At 42.2% G+C, this 18,478-nt stretch overlaps 1 protein-coding gene across 1 annotated transcript in view; it reads left to right on the top strand.

Annotated features, from left to right (window-relative positions):
• tln2a (talin 2a) overlaps nucleotides 1–18,478 on the top strand; it is a 91,596-nt gene that overhangs the window by 53,753 nt on the left and 19,365 nt on the right. Inside the window, exons 15-38 of the mRNA XM_061068781.1 lie at nucleotides 263–443; nucleotides 553–666; nucleotides 842–950; nucleotides 1,915–2,123; nucleotides 3,669–3,767; nucleotides 4,307–4,474; nucleotides 5,613–5,747; nucleotides 6,836–6,995; nucleotides 9,325–9,491; nucleotides 10,902–11,030; nucleotides 11,577–11,690; nucleotides 11,917–12,030; nucleotides 12,395–12,529; nucleotides 13,042–13,170; nucleotides 13,335–13,437; nucleotides 14,284–14,492; nucleotides 15,771–15,890; nucleotides 15,987–16,184; nucleotides 16,260–16,399; nucleotides 16,807–16,900; nucleotides 17,143–17,232; nucleotides 17,351–17,473; nucleotides 17,564–17,707; nucleotides 18,197–18,358. Of these exons, the coding sequence (XP_060924764.1) occupies nucleotides 263–443; nucleotides 553–666; nucleotides 842–950; nucleotides 1,915–2,123; nucleotides 3,669–3,767; nucleotides 4,307–4,474; nucleotides 5,613–5,747; nucleotides 6,836–6,995; nucleotides 9,325–9,491; nucleotides 10,902–11,030; nucleotides 11,577–11,690; nucleotides 11,917–12,030; nucleotides 12,395–12,529; nucleotides 13,042–13,170; nucleotides 13,335–13,437; nucleotides 14,284–14,492; nucleotides 15,771–15,890; nucleotides 15,987–16,184; nucleotides 16,260–16,399; nucleotides 16,807–16,900; nucleotides 17,143–17,232; nucleotides 17,351–17,473; nucleotides 17,564–17,707; nucleotides 18,197–18,358 (3,346 nt within the window). The remainder of the gene's footprint in view (nucleotides 1–262; nucleotides 444–552; nucleotides 667–841; nucleotides 951–1,914; nucleotides 2,124–3,668; nucleotides 3,768–4,306; nucleotides 4,475–5,612; nucleotides 5,748–6,835; nucleotides 6,996–9,324; nucleotides 9,492–10,901; nucleotides 11,031–11,576; nucleotides 11,691–11,916; nucleotides 12,031–12,394; nucleotides 12,530–13,041; nucleotides 13,171–13,334; nucleotides 13,438–14,283; nucleotides 14,493–15,770; nucleotides 15,891–15,986; nucleotides 16,185–16,259; nucleotides 16,400–16,806; nucleotides 16,901–17,142; nucleotides 17,233–17,350; nucleotides 17,474–17,563; nucleotides 17,708–18,196; nucleotides 18,359–18,478) is intronic.

Here is an 18,478-nt window from a genome sequence, read left to right as displayed (position 1 = left end):
ATTTAAGTCCTTACTTGTTTAATGTTGGCTCTTAAGCACAGCCAAACATAATTCAATTTATTTAAAAATTGTTTAGTTTTTCAAATGCATTATGTATAAGACTGACAGGGCAGGGGCACTTCAGGGGCCAATTACATTTCTGCTGGGGCCAGTGCCTCCCTGTTCCCAGCCCTGCATCTGCCCCTGCACCCTACTGGTTTGACCTTCCCTAAATGTCCATTCAGATAGAGTATTAACCACATGTCTGTCTGTGTACCTGCAGGTCCACCATCCTTCAGCAGCAGTTCAACCGCATGGGCCGGATGGAGCACGGCTCTGTGGCGCTCCCAGGGGTGATCCGCTCCGGCTCCATCGGCACAGAGTCGCTCAGCATGGGCACCATGCCGTCTGCTCAGCAGCAGATCACCATGGGTCAGATGCACCGCGGGCACATGCCACCACTGGTAAGACCAGGACAGCAGAAAGGCTCTCGTCTGTTTTATTCATTGGCTTTAGTGAGGATCATCCTCATCATCTTCTGTTTGTTAAGTTTCTTTTCCTGTCTGTGTGTAGAGCTCAGCACAGCAGGCTTTGATGGGAACCATCAACACCAGTATGCAAGCAGTGCAGAAAGCCCAGATCGACCTGGGAGAGGTCGACAACCTGCCACCACTGGGACAAGACATGGTACTACACACAGCACATGTTCACCCAATATAAACCATCACACATATACTATACATGTTGTGTTAAAATATCATTGTAAACTCATGCGACTATTCCTGATAACAGCCATCATAATTTAGTGATAGCCATAATTTAAATGCATTCATGTGGTCATTTGTGTTGTGTAACTTCTCAGGCATCAAAGATGTGGATCCAGAACAAGATGGATGAATCAAAACACGAGATCCACTCGCAGGTGGACGCCATCACTGCAGGAACGGCGTCTGTGGTCAACCTCACGGCTGGTCAGTGGTTTTGGCATGAATCAGCAAGGATTTGATTTATTTCAAAATATAACAATTTATCTCATTATACATTGTTGCCTGTGGGTTAATATTGAAAATACATACAAAATTTATGTATTTTTAGGAATCCTTAATGAAGTTTTAAGTGTTTGTGCTCACAGTTTTATGAGTTAATTTTAGTGGGAGAATTAACGTGTAGAGGTCAAATTATAGGGCCCATTAGTGACTTTAAAACTGAGCCCGTTCCACCAGTCTGCTTCTTATCAACTTCACTGTAGAACCTGGAATGCATGTTGTCCAATAGTTTCCTCATATCCTGCAGCAGTTCAGCAATATGAGCTGGTGAAGTTGTTTGTTCATTAGTTGCCAACAGGGTTCCACAGGGTCTGCAAACAGTAAAAAAATTCAATAGTCTGAGGCCTTAAAATGTCTTGTATATTTTGAAATGTTCTGACAGCATGCATCGTTTGTGATGTGTCTGTGGTTGTGGACTCTGCGTGAAGTTTACAAGATGCAGAGATTTTATCTGTATATATGATGAAATCTAAGGAATTCTGGGACGCTGAAAGTATTTTATCTCTTCCCACTTGAGATAGATCAAGGTCATACAATAATAATAATAATAATAATAATAATACCATTTAATACATGGTGTATTTTTCAACAGCCATGAGTGCTTGAGACTGATAACAATTTGACCCTGATTTAATTTCCTGTTGTACTCTCCAATGCTTTAATGAACTTGTTCAAGCAAAGTCTCGAATCTTGGTTAAATGTAAATATTTCTAATTCTAGGTTAAATGACTTGTGTATGGTTTAGGGTTACATTAGTGTTTTCATTAGTAAGCAAATGTAATGAAGATACAGTGGAGAGCAGTTTGTTTGGGTTTGAATTAGCTTAGTTCCAGTCACTTCTCTAAGACTCTTCCTCTGATGGCCTCTCTTGTTCTCCCCGTACACTCAGGCGACCCCACTGACACAGACTACACAGCGGTGGGCTGCGCCATCACCACCATCTCCTCCAACCTGACTGAAATGTCAAAGGGTGTGAAGCTGCTGGCTGCGCTGATGGAGGATGACGTGGGCGGAGGAAACGACCTGATGAAGGCCGCCAGGACGCTGGCGGGGGCCGTGTCCGACTTGCTGAAGGCTGTGGAGCCGGCCTCTGGAGAGGTGAGTGAAGGAACCTGAAACCCTGAGATACTGAGAAAAGGCCTCATGTCAAAAAATGTCAAATTCAAATCTTCGTTGAACTGTTTGTCTTTCTTTGCAGAGATCATGTCAGTATTTTATCTATTTGTTTCACAGTATTTTTGTGCTATTGAAAATGACAGATTGACTTTCCATTCTTTTGTGGTCCTTTCATTTATATTTCCTTCATCGTCTTTTCTTCTTTTGTCTTTCCATTCCTTTCCTTTCCTTGTCTTTTCTTTCTTTCTTCGTCTTTGTCTTTGTCTTTCCATTTCTTTAATATCCTTTCCTTTGCTCTTCCTCTCCCTGTCCTTTCCGTCTCTACTGCATGTAATCTGTCATATTTAAATTCAACATGTCAGATACAGTATAAAGGATATAATCTGAGATGTTGATATAAAAACTTGAAATGTGGAAACAGAGACAGTAATTGTAACTCTAGTCTGCCTCTGGATTCCAGCCCGAGTTCAGTGAAGCAAAACTTTTCACCATTTGTGTAACTTGAAATACCAGATCGTGGTTGCACTTGGTCGTCCACAGGGTGTTTTGTTCAATCCAAACTGACAGCCTAAAAAGATAATTAAATTTTCCACATAGCAGCTCTACCCTGAGACAAGGCATCGTCTCTTTATAACAATGCATCTCTCCTGTTCCGCCAAATTACACCTAATTATATCAATGTGCTCTGCAGCCGGCCGGCCTCAGCTAACTGGATTGTTCTGCTCCCGCTGAATTAAGACCTCAGGCTGAGGCTGAGGCTGATTGACAGACTCCATCTGTCTTTATTGAGATGCAGTTACTCTTGCTTTGATGTACTGCAAAGGACACTTTGTGAATCATTCATTCATGCGATGATATAGTGTGCAGATGTGAAGTTTACAGTGTCGTGGTGGTAACCTGCATAATGCACAGGTTTATCTCTCTTTTGGACAATTTATGCACAGTGAATTATACTGTATTGCCTTGTGAATGCAGTATCTCAGAAATACCTTCAGAGAATCTGTTAAAATTTGGTACAAACATTTACTTTGTCTCACAGAGGAACTCATTAAAATCTGGTAGTTTAAGGTCGAATATCAATGTAACTGTTACCTCATTAAACCCTTTTTCTGCCTTGCAAATATTGATTTTGACCATATTCAAAGATCAAAGTCTAATGAATTTAGAAAAAAATATTGTATGGCGGCTGAATGAGCACTAGTTGGCAGAGGCAAATAACCACAGGCTGGTAATTCTGGATTTTAAGTGTCCTGTACCTTGGTGTTGCCATTTGGTAAGTGTTATTTTGAAATGACAAATAAGTCAAACAATGTACAATACTATTATATCACTTTTTGAACTACATAGTGACTGATTCAGGCTGTTTTAGTACAGCGATAAGAGCATACAAACACAGGTCCTTCATCACAGCACAGCAGTGTTTTGTCTCAGGATAAAAAATTATGCAGTTTCCAAGCAGATAAGATTGTGATGGTTTTTCTGTGTGTGTGTGTGTGTGTGTGTTTGTGTTTGTGTGTGGATGAACAGCCCAGACAGACGGTGCTGACAGCAGCAGGCAGCATCGGCCAGGCCAGTGGAGACCTCCTGCGACAGATTGGAGAGAGTGAGACAGACGAGAGGTTCCAGGTAAGGTCGCTCTCAGCCCGTTCATCATTATCACTGCATTCACAGGAAGAACAGTGCTCGGGAGCTGCCACTCTGTTAATCAAGAGCACATCGTAACCAGGGGAACAGGGAGGGAATATATTCAACTTCTTTCATATCCTAACTAGATGTTTTTGTCGGATTTACTTTTTATTCTAGCTGTTATTCAAGCATGTGTTTTTTTTGTTCTTTTTGTAGCTGAATTTGTGACCGTAATATAATGTTAATCAAGGTAATAGAGATCAATTCAGCCAAAAAAATTAAGTGATGTAATGCAGTGGTGAACAAGTCATATTTCTATGGAAATGGAAATGTACATTCTCTGCTTTCTTTCAATGAGACACTATTACATACACAATGGTATGGCACAGAGGTGTCGTGAATGATGGTTTCACCTTTATCTGTACTATTCAAGAGCCAGTACCAGGTATTAGAGAAACAACTAAAGGACAGATCAGCCAGGATCTAAAGTTGCTGATGATTGATGATTGTTTCCTTCTGCCTTCACCCCTGTTGTGCAGGACATCCTGATGAATCTGGCCAAAGCTGTGGCCAACGCTGCAGCCATGTTGGTGCTCAAGGCCAAGAACGTGGCTCAGGTTTCTGAGGACACTGTGCTGCAGAACCGGGTCATTGCGGCCGCCACCCAGTGCGCCCTGTCCACCTCCCAGCTGGTGGCATGTGCCAAGGTACAGCCGTGAAGCTGTAGGAAGTTTAATATGATATAAGTGAACCTGCCCCCCCAAAAAAACCCAAGCACAATGATAGATAGATAGATAGATAGATGGATAAATTGATAGATAAAAAGATATATAGATAGATAGATAGATAGATAGATAGATCGATCGATCGATCGATCGATAACATTATATCTAATGTAAAAACATATTGATAGCATATGTATATGCTGATAATCATATATACACAAACCATTATACATATTCACACCCACAAATGCACATATATATATATATATATATATATATATGCATATACATATACATGTATACATGCCTATGAAGAAGTCCTAAATAAAACAATCAACAGTGACAAATATTAGGAGACATAGGAATTCTTATGATATGCTTAATCTTTTCCTACTTCAAGAAATAACAACTAAACAGCTCAGAGCGTGTAAGTATTTGTATAATATTCTCTCCATTCCACAAGAGTAATTTCATACAATATGCAGTAGAGCTGTGATATTTTTTATTTATCCCAACAGATCTGTCTCTGATTTGAATATTAAACTCGCAGTGGAGTTAGGAAGCCTCTCCACGAGCTGTTTGGTTGAGTGCACGACAATAATTTCCCAGGTGCAGGTTTATCTTTACTCACACAGAGACTGTGCAGTGAAGTTTGGTAAAAACAGATTTGTGTCCTCAAATATTTGAATAAGCTACAATATTTCCACGCCAAGGCTCTGCTAAATACCCTGCGTCTACACTCTGTGTGTGCATCTGTAGCTGTACAACCCTTCTGCCTCTAATTAGTTTAAACACTCTCCTGGCTCCCAGTCAGATTATTACCATCCGCTAAACAAATCTTCTCTCTTCTGTGACGAGAAGCATCCAAATCCCTCTTAAATCTTCTTCCTTCCTCTCATCTTCGTGCTTCCTCTGTTCTCTGTGAAATGGGATTTAATGATGAAAATACTTTGGCTGTGTGTTTATACCCAAGTGAATCAAGTTTGCCATTTATTGTCCTGCCACATCAGGTGTTGATCACTTTAGGTTTTGATTTATGTGTTGTTTTTTTGTTTTTCTTTATCGCACTGAAGATAAATCTGTCTCTCCCTCTCCTCCTCCTCCTCCTCTCCTGCTGTAGGTGGTGAGTCCCACCATCAGCTCCCCAGTTTGCCAGGAGCAGCTAATTGAAGCAGGAAAGCTGGTGGATCGCTCGGTGGAAAGCTGCGTGCAGGCCTGCCTCTCGGCCACAGAGGATGGCGAGCTCCTTAAACAGGTCAGGTTTGATTGTTTGATATGGGTATTACTCTAAAACTACACAACTTAGTGGAAGGATGTGGTTTGGGTCTGAGGGAATCCATTGGTGCAGATCTTGATAATACATGGATCACAATTAGTGGACTGATATCTATAAGTGTGTGAAATTTGGTGCAGCTTGATTGAACTTAAGGGAACTGCTGGGCCACATTCTAGTTTGTTGATTAGTTAGTGTTTGTTTGATTGTTAGCAGGATTACACAAAACCTACTCAACCAATTTCTATGAAATTTTAGTTGAGGGATGGAAATTGGCTGAAGGAAGAACCCATTTAATTTTGGTGATGGATCAGGGGGGATTTATTTCTTTTTGGACATTTTGTAAAATTTTCTTTTATTTCTCAGACAATAAATCATGGATCTTGATTGAACAAAATCCGCCTTGTTTAGGTGACTGATATTTATGAGTGTGTACGATTTGGTGCAGATCCTGGATTCATAAGTGGATGTTGGGCCATGATGGAAATATGCGCTCTACTGAGTTTTTATTAGTTTCTATGTCTTGTGACCCACTGACTCCAAACCAATGCTGAATTATTGTATTATTTCCCTAGACAGAGAACACACATTCTCATTTTTATGTTTCAAAAGCTACTGTGCTGATTTCAATTGAATTCTTGGGAGGACAAACCTGTAAGAGACATTACATTTTGAAGCAGATCAGGATAAATGGGAAAATCCGGGAATTTTCTTTAACATAGCGAGATAAGGCGTCAGCTGTGGTGGAAGAACATGCACTTTGAGTGCCCTTCTTGTTTCTTTAGTTTCAGACAATAAGTTTCACAATTATCTCAAGTTTTGCCGCAGTAAACATTGAGTTTCTACTTACTCCATTTTACTGATTGTCTGACTGATTTCTTTTCATTGAAACCACAGCAGCTGTTTTGTTTAATTGGGGCCACTGAGTTTGTGAACTAACACCGAGCTTAAGAAGCAATGAAGATAATGAGTCCGCAGTGCCTCGCCCCAGTCGGGTGAATAAGAAGCAGGGAATAATGCAGCTTAAGAAACGCAGCACTAATGTTGATGAGGTGCATCTCGTGTTTAAGGTGAGCGCTGCGGCCGGCGTGGTGAGCCAGGCTCTGGGAGATCTGCTCCAGCACGTCCGCCAGTACACCTCGAGGGGAGAGCCAATCGGGCGCTATGACCAGGCCACGGACACCATCATGACTGTCACTGAGAGCATCTTCTGCTCCATGGGAGACGCAGGTGAGTCAAAAAGAGGATTTCACATGGAGAAGGAAAGATGACGTGGGGGAAGCTCATCCACATTCAGCCACTAAGACTTTCATAATATGAAAGAATTACACAGCACTTACGGTTTGATATTAGTAATTACGTTTTGTGCTGTAATTACAGTGTCTACAATATTTTTTAAGGAACAGGTTAATGAAATATAAGTTATAATTACTTTTGATTATGAAAGCACTTATAGGTTAAGCAGGCGTTAGCAGGAAAGCACAGTCTGCGGCAGGTGCCGTGTTGGTCCAAAGACACTCGGTCCACGACTTTCAGACGTAAAGGTCTCAATACCCATTCTAATATTGACAACGTTTTTGTCTTTTTTTATATATACGTTTATGGTCTCCAGAGGATTTATCCTACTAATTATCACACTGACATTTGTTCAAATATAATTATTTACCAGTTTTCGGGTATTAGGTATTTGATGCTATAAAAGCCAGGTGAAATGTTGCAATTGAAAGTGGAGACTCATTGCTCAAATGCCTAAGATGGCAGACTTTCTATCCAGAATACCTTTACTTGATTTCTGGATTGTTGGAGGTAGTAGAGACGTCCATCTTTATATAAAGTCTATGGTAAGGCCTTGCAGTGCATGGCTGCTGCCTGAAAATAAAGAATTGAATCTTATAATAACAGAATTATTGATAATGTGGACACAAAAGCAGTACCAAGCATTGTGATCAATAAACAAAAAGGTGGTTTATACTCTCAGCTCAGTGATACTTATTATTTTGTGACCAACTAGACTCAGTGTTGGAAGTTGGATGCATAAATCTACCAGATCTGACAATGTTGGAATTTTACGGATATACTCCTGGCCATCAATCTTTTAGAAGTCAGCACAACCCATGTTGTGACCAGTCGAGGCCAAAAGCCGAAATCCATTATTGTGAAATAGAGAAAAGGAATCTAATCACACCATTAAAACCTGCCTGCCAGAGATCTGAGTCTCACTGTGTGTCTGTTCTCGCCTCATCCCGTCTCCTGATGGTGGGTTTGAATGGATTGCTGTCAGCTGTGTGGGAGCAAAACGCAGAAAAGCTGACAGCGATGTTAACACGTCTGACAGCAGAGAAAGACGCTCAGATCGACAGAGATGCACAGAGAGCAAACCTCGCGGTCAGCTCGGGCCGACTGATCGGCGTGATAGACGAGTAGAATGACAGTTTGCTCTGCTGAGGCCTGAATGCATGCAGCCAAAAGAAGAACACCAACAATGACCTGGTGTCAGATGTGTCAAGCTGCGTCACGGCAGGTTTTCAGATACAACGAAATATGAAGATAAAAACGAGTTAGTCTTTCTGCAGCAGAGTGTCGGCCGATCAGCTGATTCATTCACATGCATTTATAAAGGTTAAAGGGAAAACAGTTATCGTCTGTCCAGGTCTGGTTTTACAGAGAGAATAGAGACAACATTCTCTTCCTTGTCCCTCATTAGTCTGACTGAGAATATTTTCACATGGTGTCAGCTCACATGGTGAAGTAATTACATCCAATTTGCTTCTTCACAAGTTGCCTTCAGGTTGTGTGACATTATGCAAATCTGATCAGGAAAGCAACTGTGAGAATTCAACCTCACAGAGGATGTTTGTTAACTTTCTCATCTTGTTATCTCCCACCAGGGGCTTTTTTTGTGATGCTGACATAAAAGCTATTGTTTACGACTTTCTGGTACAGCTAGTGAGAAAAGGCTACACCTTGAAAATACGCAGCGATACATCCCACCCCCCAAGTTTATTTCAACAGATAAAATGTTTTTCAGAAGCAAATTAGCAACCTTACCTTTAGTGATCGAAATTAAATGGTATCAAGTTGAAAATCTTGCAGTATTATTGACATTTTTATATTTGCCACATAGTTTAAGCTGCATTGTTTACAGTCATAAGAGTAGTTTTCTTCTTCTTTCTCATAAAACCAGGCTGAAGAAATCAATACGGATTTAATTTTTCTTAAGTTCAAACAACTTAATCATGTTAAAACACTCATTATTCGTGTGGCTCGGGGGGTTGAAAGGTTGGTTGTTTTTTAACCTCGGCTCCTCCTGTGTAAATGCTGAAGTGTCGAATTGCACTTACAGTGTGTGAGTGAGGCATCACAGTATATGGTGGCGCTTTATGAATATTTGTGCGAATGGATTTATGTCACTTGTACTGTAAAGTGCTTTGAGTGGTCGATACGATTAGAAAATCTCTATATAAATACAGTCTGTTTACCATCGTTTTACTCACAAATCTCTTGTGTCTTTGTCTCACTCCTCTCATCTTCTTTACCTTTGCCCCCCCCTCCCCCTCAGGAGAGATGGTCCGCCAGGCCCGTGTCTTGGCTCAGGCCACCTCAGACCTGGTGAACGCCATGAGGTCCGATGCCGAGGCCGAGGTGGATGTTGACAATTCGAAGAAGTTACTGGCAGCTGCTAAACTGTTAGCTGATGCCACTGCGAGGATGGTGGAGGCAGCAAAGGTAACCAGCATGTCACACATTAAACAAACAATAGTTATTTATATTTATATCTGGACAAACAGCAACTTGGATCCTTTTTGAACTGAGGGGAAGTACATTTTTCATAAATCCATCCATTTCTTCTCAAGTCACAACTTTCCAGTGTAACAGGATTAAGCGTACAAGGACACCAGCCTCTTCCCAGACGCCTGCAGGGCAGACTCAGCTTTTCCGCTCATCGTCCCATCTCCCTCCATCCAAACTGTTTTATCTGCCATCTCTCCATCACATTAGTCTCATTATCTGTCCACAGAATCACCCACTGATATTAATAACCCTCCACTTCCAGCATGAAAATGAAATGATGCCCTGCAGCTGGTTAGTCGAGTTTGATGCCAGACTTATCACCGCCACAGCTGTATATTTATCTGTCAGTGGAGGAGGCGCAGACCTCAGCCAGCTGTTGCCTTGGTAACCGATTAATTGAGCTTGTACATTTTACTTTTTGGACGTTATGTTTCAGAGCTTAATCTGTATTTTTTTTGTGGTCAGATACGGATTTAGGACTTCTTTCACCCTCTCTGGAAATCAGCTTTTTAAAAATAATTATGCAGATTAAATGTTCTATGTCAGTGGTGTCAGCAGCTGCCAGGAGGCAGATGACAGCTGAAAACTCCTCTGACTTGAACCTGGTCACCTACCAAACATGTTTTAAACTCCGCACTGAACAGTGAAATTACTTTTTAAATGTCTCTGCGCTCTGTGGTACCGCTAACTGTGTTTATGTGACGTCTGCCCGCAGCAGCTGTGGGAGTTAAACATTTACCTTAATGACATAAATTCCTCTCAGCACAACCTCCCCCCCCCCACCTCTCTGTGTAGCTTCAGGTGAAGCTGCAGTCTTCCCAGTTAATTAACCTAATGGCAGCGGGTTTAGCCATCTCTCCTGCAGGAGGAGACCCAGGAGGCGCTGAGTGAAATTGGTCCCTACAGTTAACTTGTGATTCAGGAAACCAAACCGGAAAGTAAACGGAGCTGGTGCTTATGTGACTAAAGCACATCTCTAGACGTTCAGTCAACAATTGTTTGGAGTGAAGAGGAGCCGCAGCTGAGTTTGAGTGCTGTGATTAAGTCTGCGTCATTTTCTAAGATCTGTGAACACTAATTGAATAGATGCAGAGATGACTCGCAGGTACGGGCGAGTGGAAGCCGCTTGCGTCGGTAGGTGTTTCATGTGATGAGTGTGAACAAGTGGCCGAGGCTTTCAGAACCAATTTTCTGAGGAGGATGTAGTGCAAAGTCTGTAGTCAAGGGACGTAAAGCAGCTGTTATCCCGCCTTGCTCACCTGTCGTCTGTCGCCTGTACAGCTTTACTGTACCCGCTCTCATCATTGTGTTTCTCTTTGTGTGTGTGTGTGTGTTTGTTCTCAGGGGGCTGCGGCGTACCCGGAGAACGAGGATCAGCAGCAGAGGCTGAGGGAGGCCGCGGAGGGTCTGCGTGTGGCCACCAATGCCGCAGCTCAGAACGCTATCAAGAAGAAACTGATTAACAGACTGGAGGTCAGTGACGCTGACCCACATGACTGTTACTTAAGTAAAACGCTTTGTTCAGTAAGAGGCAAAAAAAACGAATACATATAAATATTTATTAGAGAAGGTGACATTGACTCTAAAGGAAGTCCCACATGTCACCATGAGTTGTACATTCAGGATGGTATTAGATCATCATTACTTGGAAAGATTAGTGAGGATTAGAAGTTGATTAGAGCAGCATGTGTTTCACAATAAAACGTCAGGGTGTTTAGACTGATAGGTTTAGTTCTTGTTCTCTGAAATATGTAAAATCAAGAAGGATAGAAATTTGCTTTTTGTTGGACTATTTACTCTCATTAGTCATAGTGATTTTGACCGTCTATAGTAGTTTGTTAAATTTGTGTAAGTCCTTAAATAAAATTTGATAATGTAAGTACTGATCTATTTGTATTTTAACATTTATGTATTCACACTTAAAGCGCCTTTCAGTAAATAGAAATTTAAACAGAGACTGATCCGGACCAAGAGATGCCAAATGTTTCATGTGTGTTTTCGTGTCCTCATATTCCTCAGCATGCTGCTAAACAAGCCGCGGCTGCAGCCACACAAACCATCGCTGCTGCTCAAAACGCTGCTGCATCCAACAAGAATACGGCTGCTCACCAGCAGCTGGTGCAGAGCTGCAAGGTGAGGATCAGTGCTGACAGCAGGGGGCCATTTCCTGTTGTCTGGATTATTCTATTGTTTTCCCTTTTTACTCTGTTGTTTCATGCCGTTGTATTGGGTCCAACCCAACTACTTTATTTATAGAACTCGGTCCACTACTGCAGTCTTCATTTTCCACTGTATTAAAGCCTGTGGATATACTGTAACTGTGAGTATGCTCTACCTGTGTGTGTTTCTGTGTGAATAGGCAGTGGCGGACCACATTCCCCAGCTCGTCCAGGGAGTACGTGGGAGTCAGGCCAAACCGGAGGACCTCAGTGCACAACTCGCCCTCATCATCGCCAGTCAGAACTTCCTACAGGTGCAAAACTCACTCACAGTCACACTTCAGCTTTATATTGGGAACTAGGCTGTACAAATTATAAATAGTATTTCTGTCATGTGGGGGGGGGGGGGGGGTGGCTTTTAAATAGGCCTGCAAACTCTTTTTTTGATGGAAGCAGACGGTTTTAAAAAATCACTGGTGTGGTGGTGTTATGTGTTAAATGCCTCAGTGGAACTGTAATTGCACCACTGATACAAATATTGTTGAAATATCCACCACATGATTTCAGCCCCATTCCTTTGTTGATGCCTATAACAACATATCCTTAATGCTTGAGGGGGAAACCTGTTTTTATTAAACATTTTTTAAGTAATTTCCTTATTTATCTTTCACTCTGCAGCCCGGTAGTAAGATGGTGACCTCGGCCAAGTCATCTGTTCCCACGGTGACGGATCAGGCCGCAGCCATGCAACTGGGTCAGTGTGCTAAGAACCTGGCTACCTGCCTGGCTGAGCTGAGGACGTCTGCACAGAAGGTAGGGCACAGACACGAAGGGCACAGACACATGTTGCAGTGAATGCACACAAATCACAGTGTTTCAGAGCAGCAAACTACACATAGACACAACCCTAACATACTTGCATTGTCCCCAGAGACACACACTCCCTCTCTGGGTCATGGGCGGTTGGCCTCATGGTTAAAATCACGGTATGGTACAGAAATAGAGTCACCTATATAATCCACAGTGTGACAACGAGCTGTTGAGTAGAGCTCTTGTTTTACTGCTTAGTTCACATAAAATGAACTGAAGTGTAAAATGCTGTGGTGGAGGGTTTTAAACCCCCCCACAGACTTCTGAACAAAATCACATCAACTGACTTGTGGCCATAGTTTGATATATTTTCCTCTCGTACAGGTTTTAAAGGAGACACATTATGCTTTTTCACTATTTCCTTTTCCTCTAGTGGGTTGTTGTGAATGTAAACACATTACCCTTTATAACCATGGGAACTGTTAGAGGTAGTAACCCTTAACTTTGTTCTCCAGGCCCATGATGCTTGCGGCCCCATGGAGATTGACTCTGCACTCACAGCCATCCAGACCCTGAGAAGTGAGCTGCAAGATGCCAAGATGGCTGCTGTTAATGCCCAGCTGAGACCACTACCAGGAGAAACGGTAAGAGAGTATTTAGACCCATTAAAGATAAGTCAAGATTCATTTATCCCAATCTTACATTGAGAAGAGAAGCTGTACCGAATTCAGTTTAATGCCTAGAGTCTACTCAATTCATGGCCTGATCATTTAATTTATGTATCGTCTTTTTTTCTCCTCTGGTTCAGTTGGAGAGGTGCGCTCAGGACCTGGGCAGCACCTCCAAGTCAGTGGGGTCGTCCATGGCTCAGCTCCTCACCTGTGCTGCACAAGGAAACGAACACTACACAGGTTGGTGCTGATGATGTGAAGGACTGACTTCTTTAAAAGTGCCCTAACTCTGCCAAAAGAACCATGGTTGTGTGAAAGCCTGTATCATTTGTCTTTGCTAGATTTTGAAAAAAATTGGCAAGACTGGTGACTGATACCAACGTCTATGACCAATGATACTAAATTAATTGAAGATCTGCAATTTACCACATTTTTTTAAGCTAAATGTGGGGACACCCTTTTTCTGACTTCATCCTCCAATTACCAGCATCATTTTCACAGGAATATTTCAACTACTTGAGATTTGACTGAATATTCCAGTCCTATTACCCAGTATGGGGCTTTAAAAATCATTTAATATTTTCCCTTGTCTCAGTTTTTTAATTAGCTTTTTATGACGCATAAGGGTCAATAAGGTGAATAGGGTCATTTTCCCTTTTTGATCTCTTTAGCAAGTTTGTAGATTTGTATTTCCTTCACCGTTTTATTGATTAGTCTAAAGCACATGGTTCTCCATTGAATCTGAGAGAAGATGCTGGATCAGTAATCTTGTAAAATGCAACATAATATGTCTTCATAATAACTGCGATGTGATTTCTCATGAAGCTTTTATTCTGTTGGTTCCTGCATGAGAGCCAAACAACCTCATGGACCAAATTACATTTGTGAAGTCAGAGGAAATACTTTTGATATATTAAATAACAAACCTCCCTCACAATTAGATTGCCAGAAAATTAACACATGATAGAAGCAACATCTTGTCATATCTTTTCATAAATGATCTATGATTAATTTGAGACACTTTCCTTACTTTTGTTTCCGTCTGTCACATCTGCTCTCTCTCTCACTTTGAATCCTGTTTTTTAGGAATAGCAGCCAGGGAGACGGCTCAGGCCCTGAGAACTCTGGCCCAGGCGGCTCGTGGCGTCGCCGCTTCCACCACTGACCCCAAGGCTGCAGCCGCCATGCTGGACTCTGCTCGTGATGTCATGGAGGGCTCGGCGCTCCTCATTCACGAGGCCAAGGAGGCGCTGATTTCACCCGGAGATGCCGAGAGTCAGCAGAGGTTGGCACAGGTGAGATCGCTCAGGGAGTGTGGAGTCTAATCTGCTCGTCTGGTCTTTTTAACACTATATTGACTCTTCATCCTGCAGTAAGATTCAGTCCAAGCCCCAGAATACTGTCAGACTTTAGCACCTGTGCCAAAGAGACAACACAACCAAGAATCTAAAGCGGATTCCAAAATTGAAGTAATTGAATCCTCTGTGTTTTACATAGAAGTACTGATAATGTAAAGATGAGCTAGACTCTGTAAAATCCTACTTTTTCTTTTTTTTTTCTTCTTCCCATTGTTATTCAAGAGCATGGTGGTTCATTAAAAACCCTGTCCTGCACTCAGATAGCTCTGGCTTGTGCTCAGATTTGCTCTGCTTGTGCTCAAACTGTGAGTTTGCAGTCAATGATTTGCTCTGAGATATATTGTTGCTTGGAAATAATTTTTGTGTTAGCTTTACTTCATTGACAATCCCATACAAGCGGGGAGTAAATAGAACACACCCACAATGAGTGCGGGGACAATTTCAATAGTCAATACTATGCCTGGCATTCTATTGGCTGGGAAATGTTGACAAACTTGTTGCACAAAAAAAATCCAAGAGTAGAAGAAGAGCAGATGTTTCACACGTGTACAGAAGCAGCGTCATATCTGTCGAGAAATCTATCCTAGCTACAAAAACATCTGAGGGCGAACTCACAGTTTGAGCACAAGCAGAACAAATTAAAACGCTAGCCGAGTATATTTGAGCGCAAGCGCAGGGTTTGAGTGTGAGCATTACAAAATCTGAACATGAAATAGATAAGTTCTGCTCTCTAAGTGAAAGACCACACTATTGAATACAGAGTGTAAGAATATACAACATCTGTTTAGTAAAAAACAAATAGTGAACACCTGTCAAATATAGCAGGGGACCCCTTTAATAAGCCTGGTGGCATATTTATAGGCAGAGGGCCTTACTTATTTATGCCTTGTCATCTTCATTGCTTCTCCACAAAATGAATAAATTATGATTTGAGGAAGAGATGTAGAGTCATTAATTAGGGGATGAAAAAACACAGATGAGGCTGCTTTTCATCTTGATCTAACAGTCTAATATATAAATATGTATTCATTTAAAATTGGACTTGGAAACAAACTGAGCTGATGAGTAATTGGCTCACAAAGATCATTTTTCCTGCTGTGATGTTCTTGTGCTTTGGCCTCTTTGAAGTGAATCCACAGTTTGTGTATAGACGTCTTGTGTATTGACAGCAGTGCACCTGCTAACCCAGTGGTCTGTGGACGTGCTGTGTTCCAGGTGGCCAAGGCCGTGTCTCATTCCCTGAACAACTGCGTCAACTGTCTGCCCGGCCAGAAGGATGTGGACATGGCTCTGAAGAGCATCGGGGAGGCCAGCAAGAAGCTGCTGATCGAAACAGTGAGTTTGGATACTGGATATTATTGATATATTACAAGTTCAAGGTTTTATCTTATGTCCTTGATCATTAACATCGTCACCATGTCCTCCGCTCAGATCCCTCTGGCCTCCAGGTCATTTCAGGAGGCTCAGTGTGATTTGAACCAAACGGCAGCAGAGCTGAACCAGTCAGCAGGCGATGTGGTCCACGCCTCCAGAGGCTCCAGCAGCCAGCTGGCAATGGCCTCTGGGAAGTTCAGTGAAGACTTTGATGAGTTCCTGGATGCTGGAATCGAGATGGCTGGCCACACTCAGGTTTGTAGCATATCATTTGTGCTTGTTTATATGTGACTGGGAATGTTCTTAAGTTATGATTTTGCATCCTTTCAGAAAAAGGACGACCAGGTGCAGGTGATCGGGAACCTGAAGAACATCTCCATGGCTTCTAGCAAACTGCTGCTGGCTGCTAAGAGTCTGTCTGTGGACCCTGCAGCCGCAAACGCTAAGAACCTGCTCTCTGCTGCTGCAAGGTACAACACATGTACACTGCACGGACCTGTGTGTCTTTATGCTTTCATCCACAGAGCGGTTTATTAGGAACAACTAGCTGAATCGAATGCAGTCTAATACAACAGTCCTGTAATCTATCATCTCTTCACCAAGGCTATAATGTTCAGGAATTATTTAAGAGACCAAGATAGAAACACTGCATTAGGTTTTAGTAGGTGTTCCTAGTAAACTGCCAATTTAATATATGTTCAAGTATATCCAACATTTTCTTTTAAATACAAGGTATTTACCTTTTTAATAAACACAGGTGCAAATACACACAGATTTTGTTCTTCAATGAATGTGCTGACTCATCACAAAGTTGCCTATTACCATTATCTTCAAGGACTATGGAGTGATATGTATTTTCTGTTTTTCTTTGTTTCAGAGCAGTGACTGACAGCATTAACCAGCTGATCACACTGTGTACCCAGCAGGCTCCTGGACAGAAGGAGTGTGACAACGCCCTCAGAGAGCTGGAGGTAAACTGCAGCACCTGCTAATGGAACAGGAACATTCAGAAATGATAGCAACAAAGTGATACACTAAATATCCAACTTTCATTAAAGTTTTGATTTAGGTTTATTTATCACAGTATGTCTGTGTATTATCCAAAAGAAAGCGATGATTGCAGATCTACTTCTTCCCTCTTCTTTGAAGGAGTTTGAGGAATTTGTGACAATAATTCCTCATTTTAAACTCTGATTGCACATTTATCCGTCAGGCTGTCAGAGGAATGCTGGACAACCCCAACGAGCCCGTCAGTGACCTCTCCTACTTCGACTGCATTGAGAGTGTGATGGAGAACTCCAAGGTAGGCATTCAGTCCAGACAACCATGTGATAAAAACACACACAGCACTTTGCACTTACAGACACACCCAGATACACTCGTGGCATCACCTCTCTATGTGCTGCTGCCGCTCTGTGCAGGTCCTCGGAGAGTCCATGGCAGGCATTTCTCAGAACTGTAAGACTGGTGATGTGCCTGCGTTCGGACACTGTGTGGGATCTGCCTCTAAGGCTCTGTGTGGCCTCACTGAAGCTGCAGGACAGGTACGCTGAACAACCTCTGGAGAAATAGGAGCTGCTGAATTGCCTTTTTTTTGTTTTGGTAGCAGTCATGCAAGTGTTATTTTTGCACAGGCCTCCTACCTGGTGGGTGTGTCTGATCCCAACAGTCAGGCAGGACAGCAGGGGCTCGTCGATCCCATCCAGTTCGCCAAAGCCAATCAAGCAATCCAGATGGCCTGTCAGAATCTGGTTGACCCAGGCAGCAGTCCCTCCCAGGTACTTGCACATTTAATTCTCCATATACATGTAAATGTACATGAAACATGGTTTTACATCCTGATTATACGTTCACTATCCTTGTTTCTCTGACTTTTTATGTGGCTGCAACCAATACATTTTTTTATATTGCTCAGTGTATCTGTTGACCATAAATAAAAATATCTCTGAAGCTGTACCTCCTGTTGACGTATATGCTCCCAAAACTGTATCATATTTTCTACAAACACCTTCATAAGTGTTTTGTAGCCAGACGCCTTCCAAGCAGGTGTGAAAATGTAACGTTTACCTCATGAACAACTTTCATTTTCTTTAAGACCAACTGTTATCATTCTGTCTAATTTTAAACCCAACAAATGTGCTTGTACATAGGTCAGATTTCAGCCCACCAGTCTATAACAGAAGTGGCTGTTACAGTAGCGAATACATGTTTAGTCTAAATACCAACATATTTTCTAATGAAACATTCTGTTATTTCTAATGGTGCAGGTGCTCTCTTCAGCCACCATTGTTGCAAAGCACACCTCCGCCCTGTGCAACGCCTGCCGTCTGGCCTCCTCCAGATCGACCAACCCGGTCGCCAAGAGGCACTTTGTCCAGTCGGCCAAAGAGGTGGCGAACAGCACCGCCAACCTGGTCAAAACCATCAAGGTAGGATTTCCTCTGCGGCTCTTATCTGCCCTCTAACTGGGATACCACAGTGGGATAATTCTTTTGTGATTCTCATCAGCTTTCATTAGTTCCAAAAAGTTAATTTCGGTCTTAATTCTT

This window comes from Limanda limanda, chromosome 3, assembly GCF_963576545.1.
Source record: "Limanda limanda chromosome 3, fLimLim1.1, whole genome shotgun sequence".
NCBI lineage: Eukaryota > Metazoa > Chordata > Actinopteri > Pleuronectiformes > Pleuronectidae > Limanda > Limanda limanda.
This window is presented reverse-complemented; position numbering and strand designations above follow the sequence as displayed.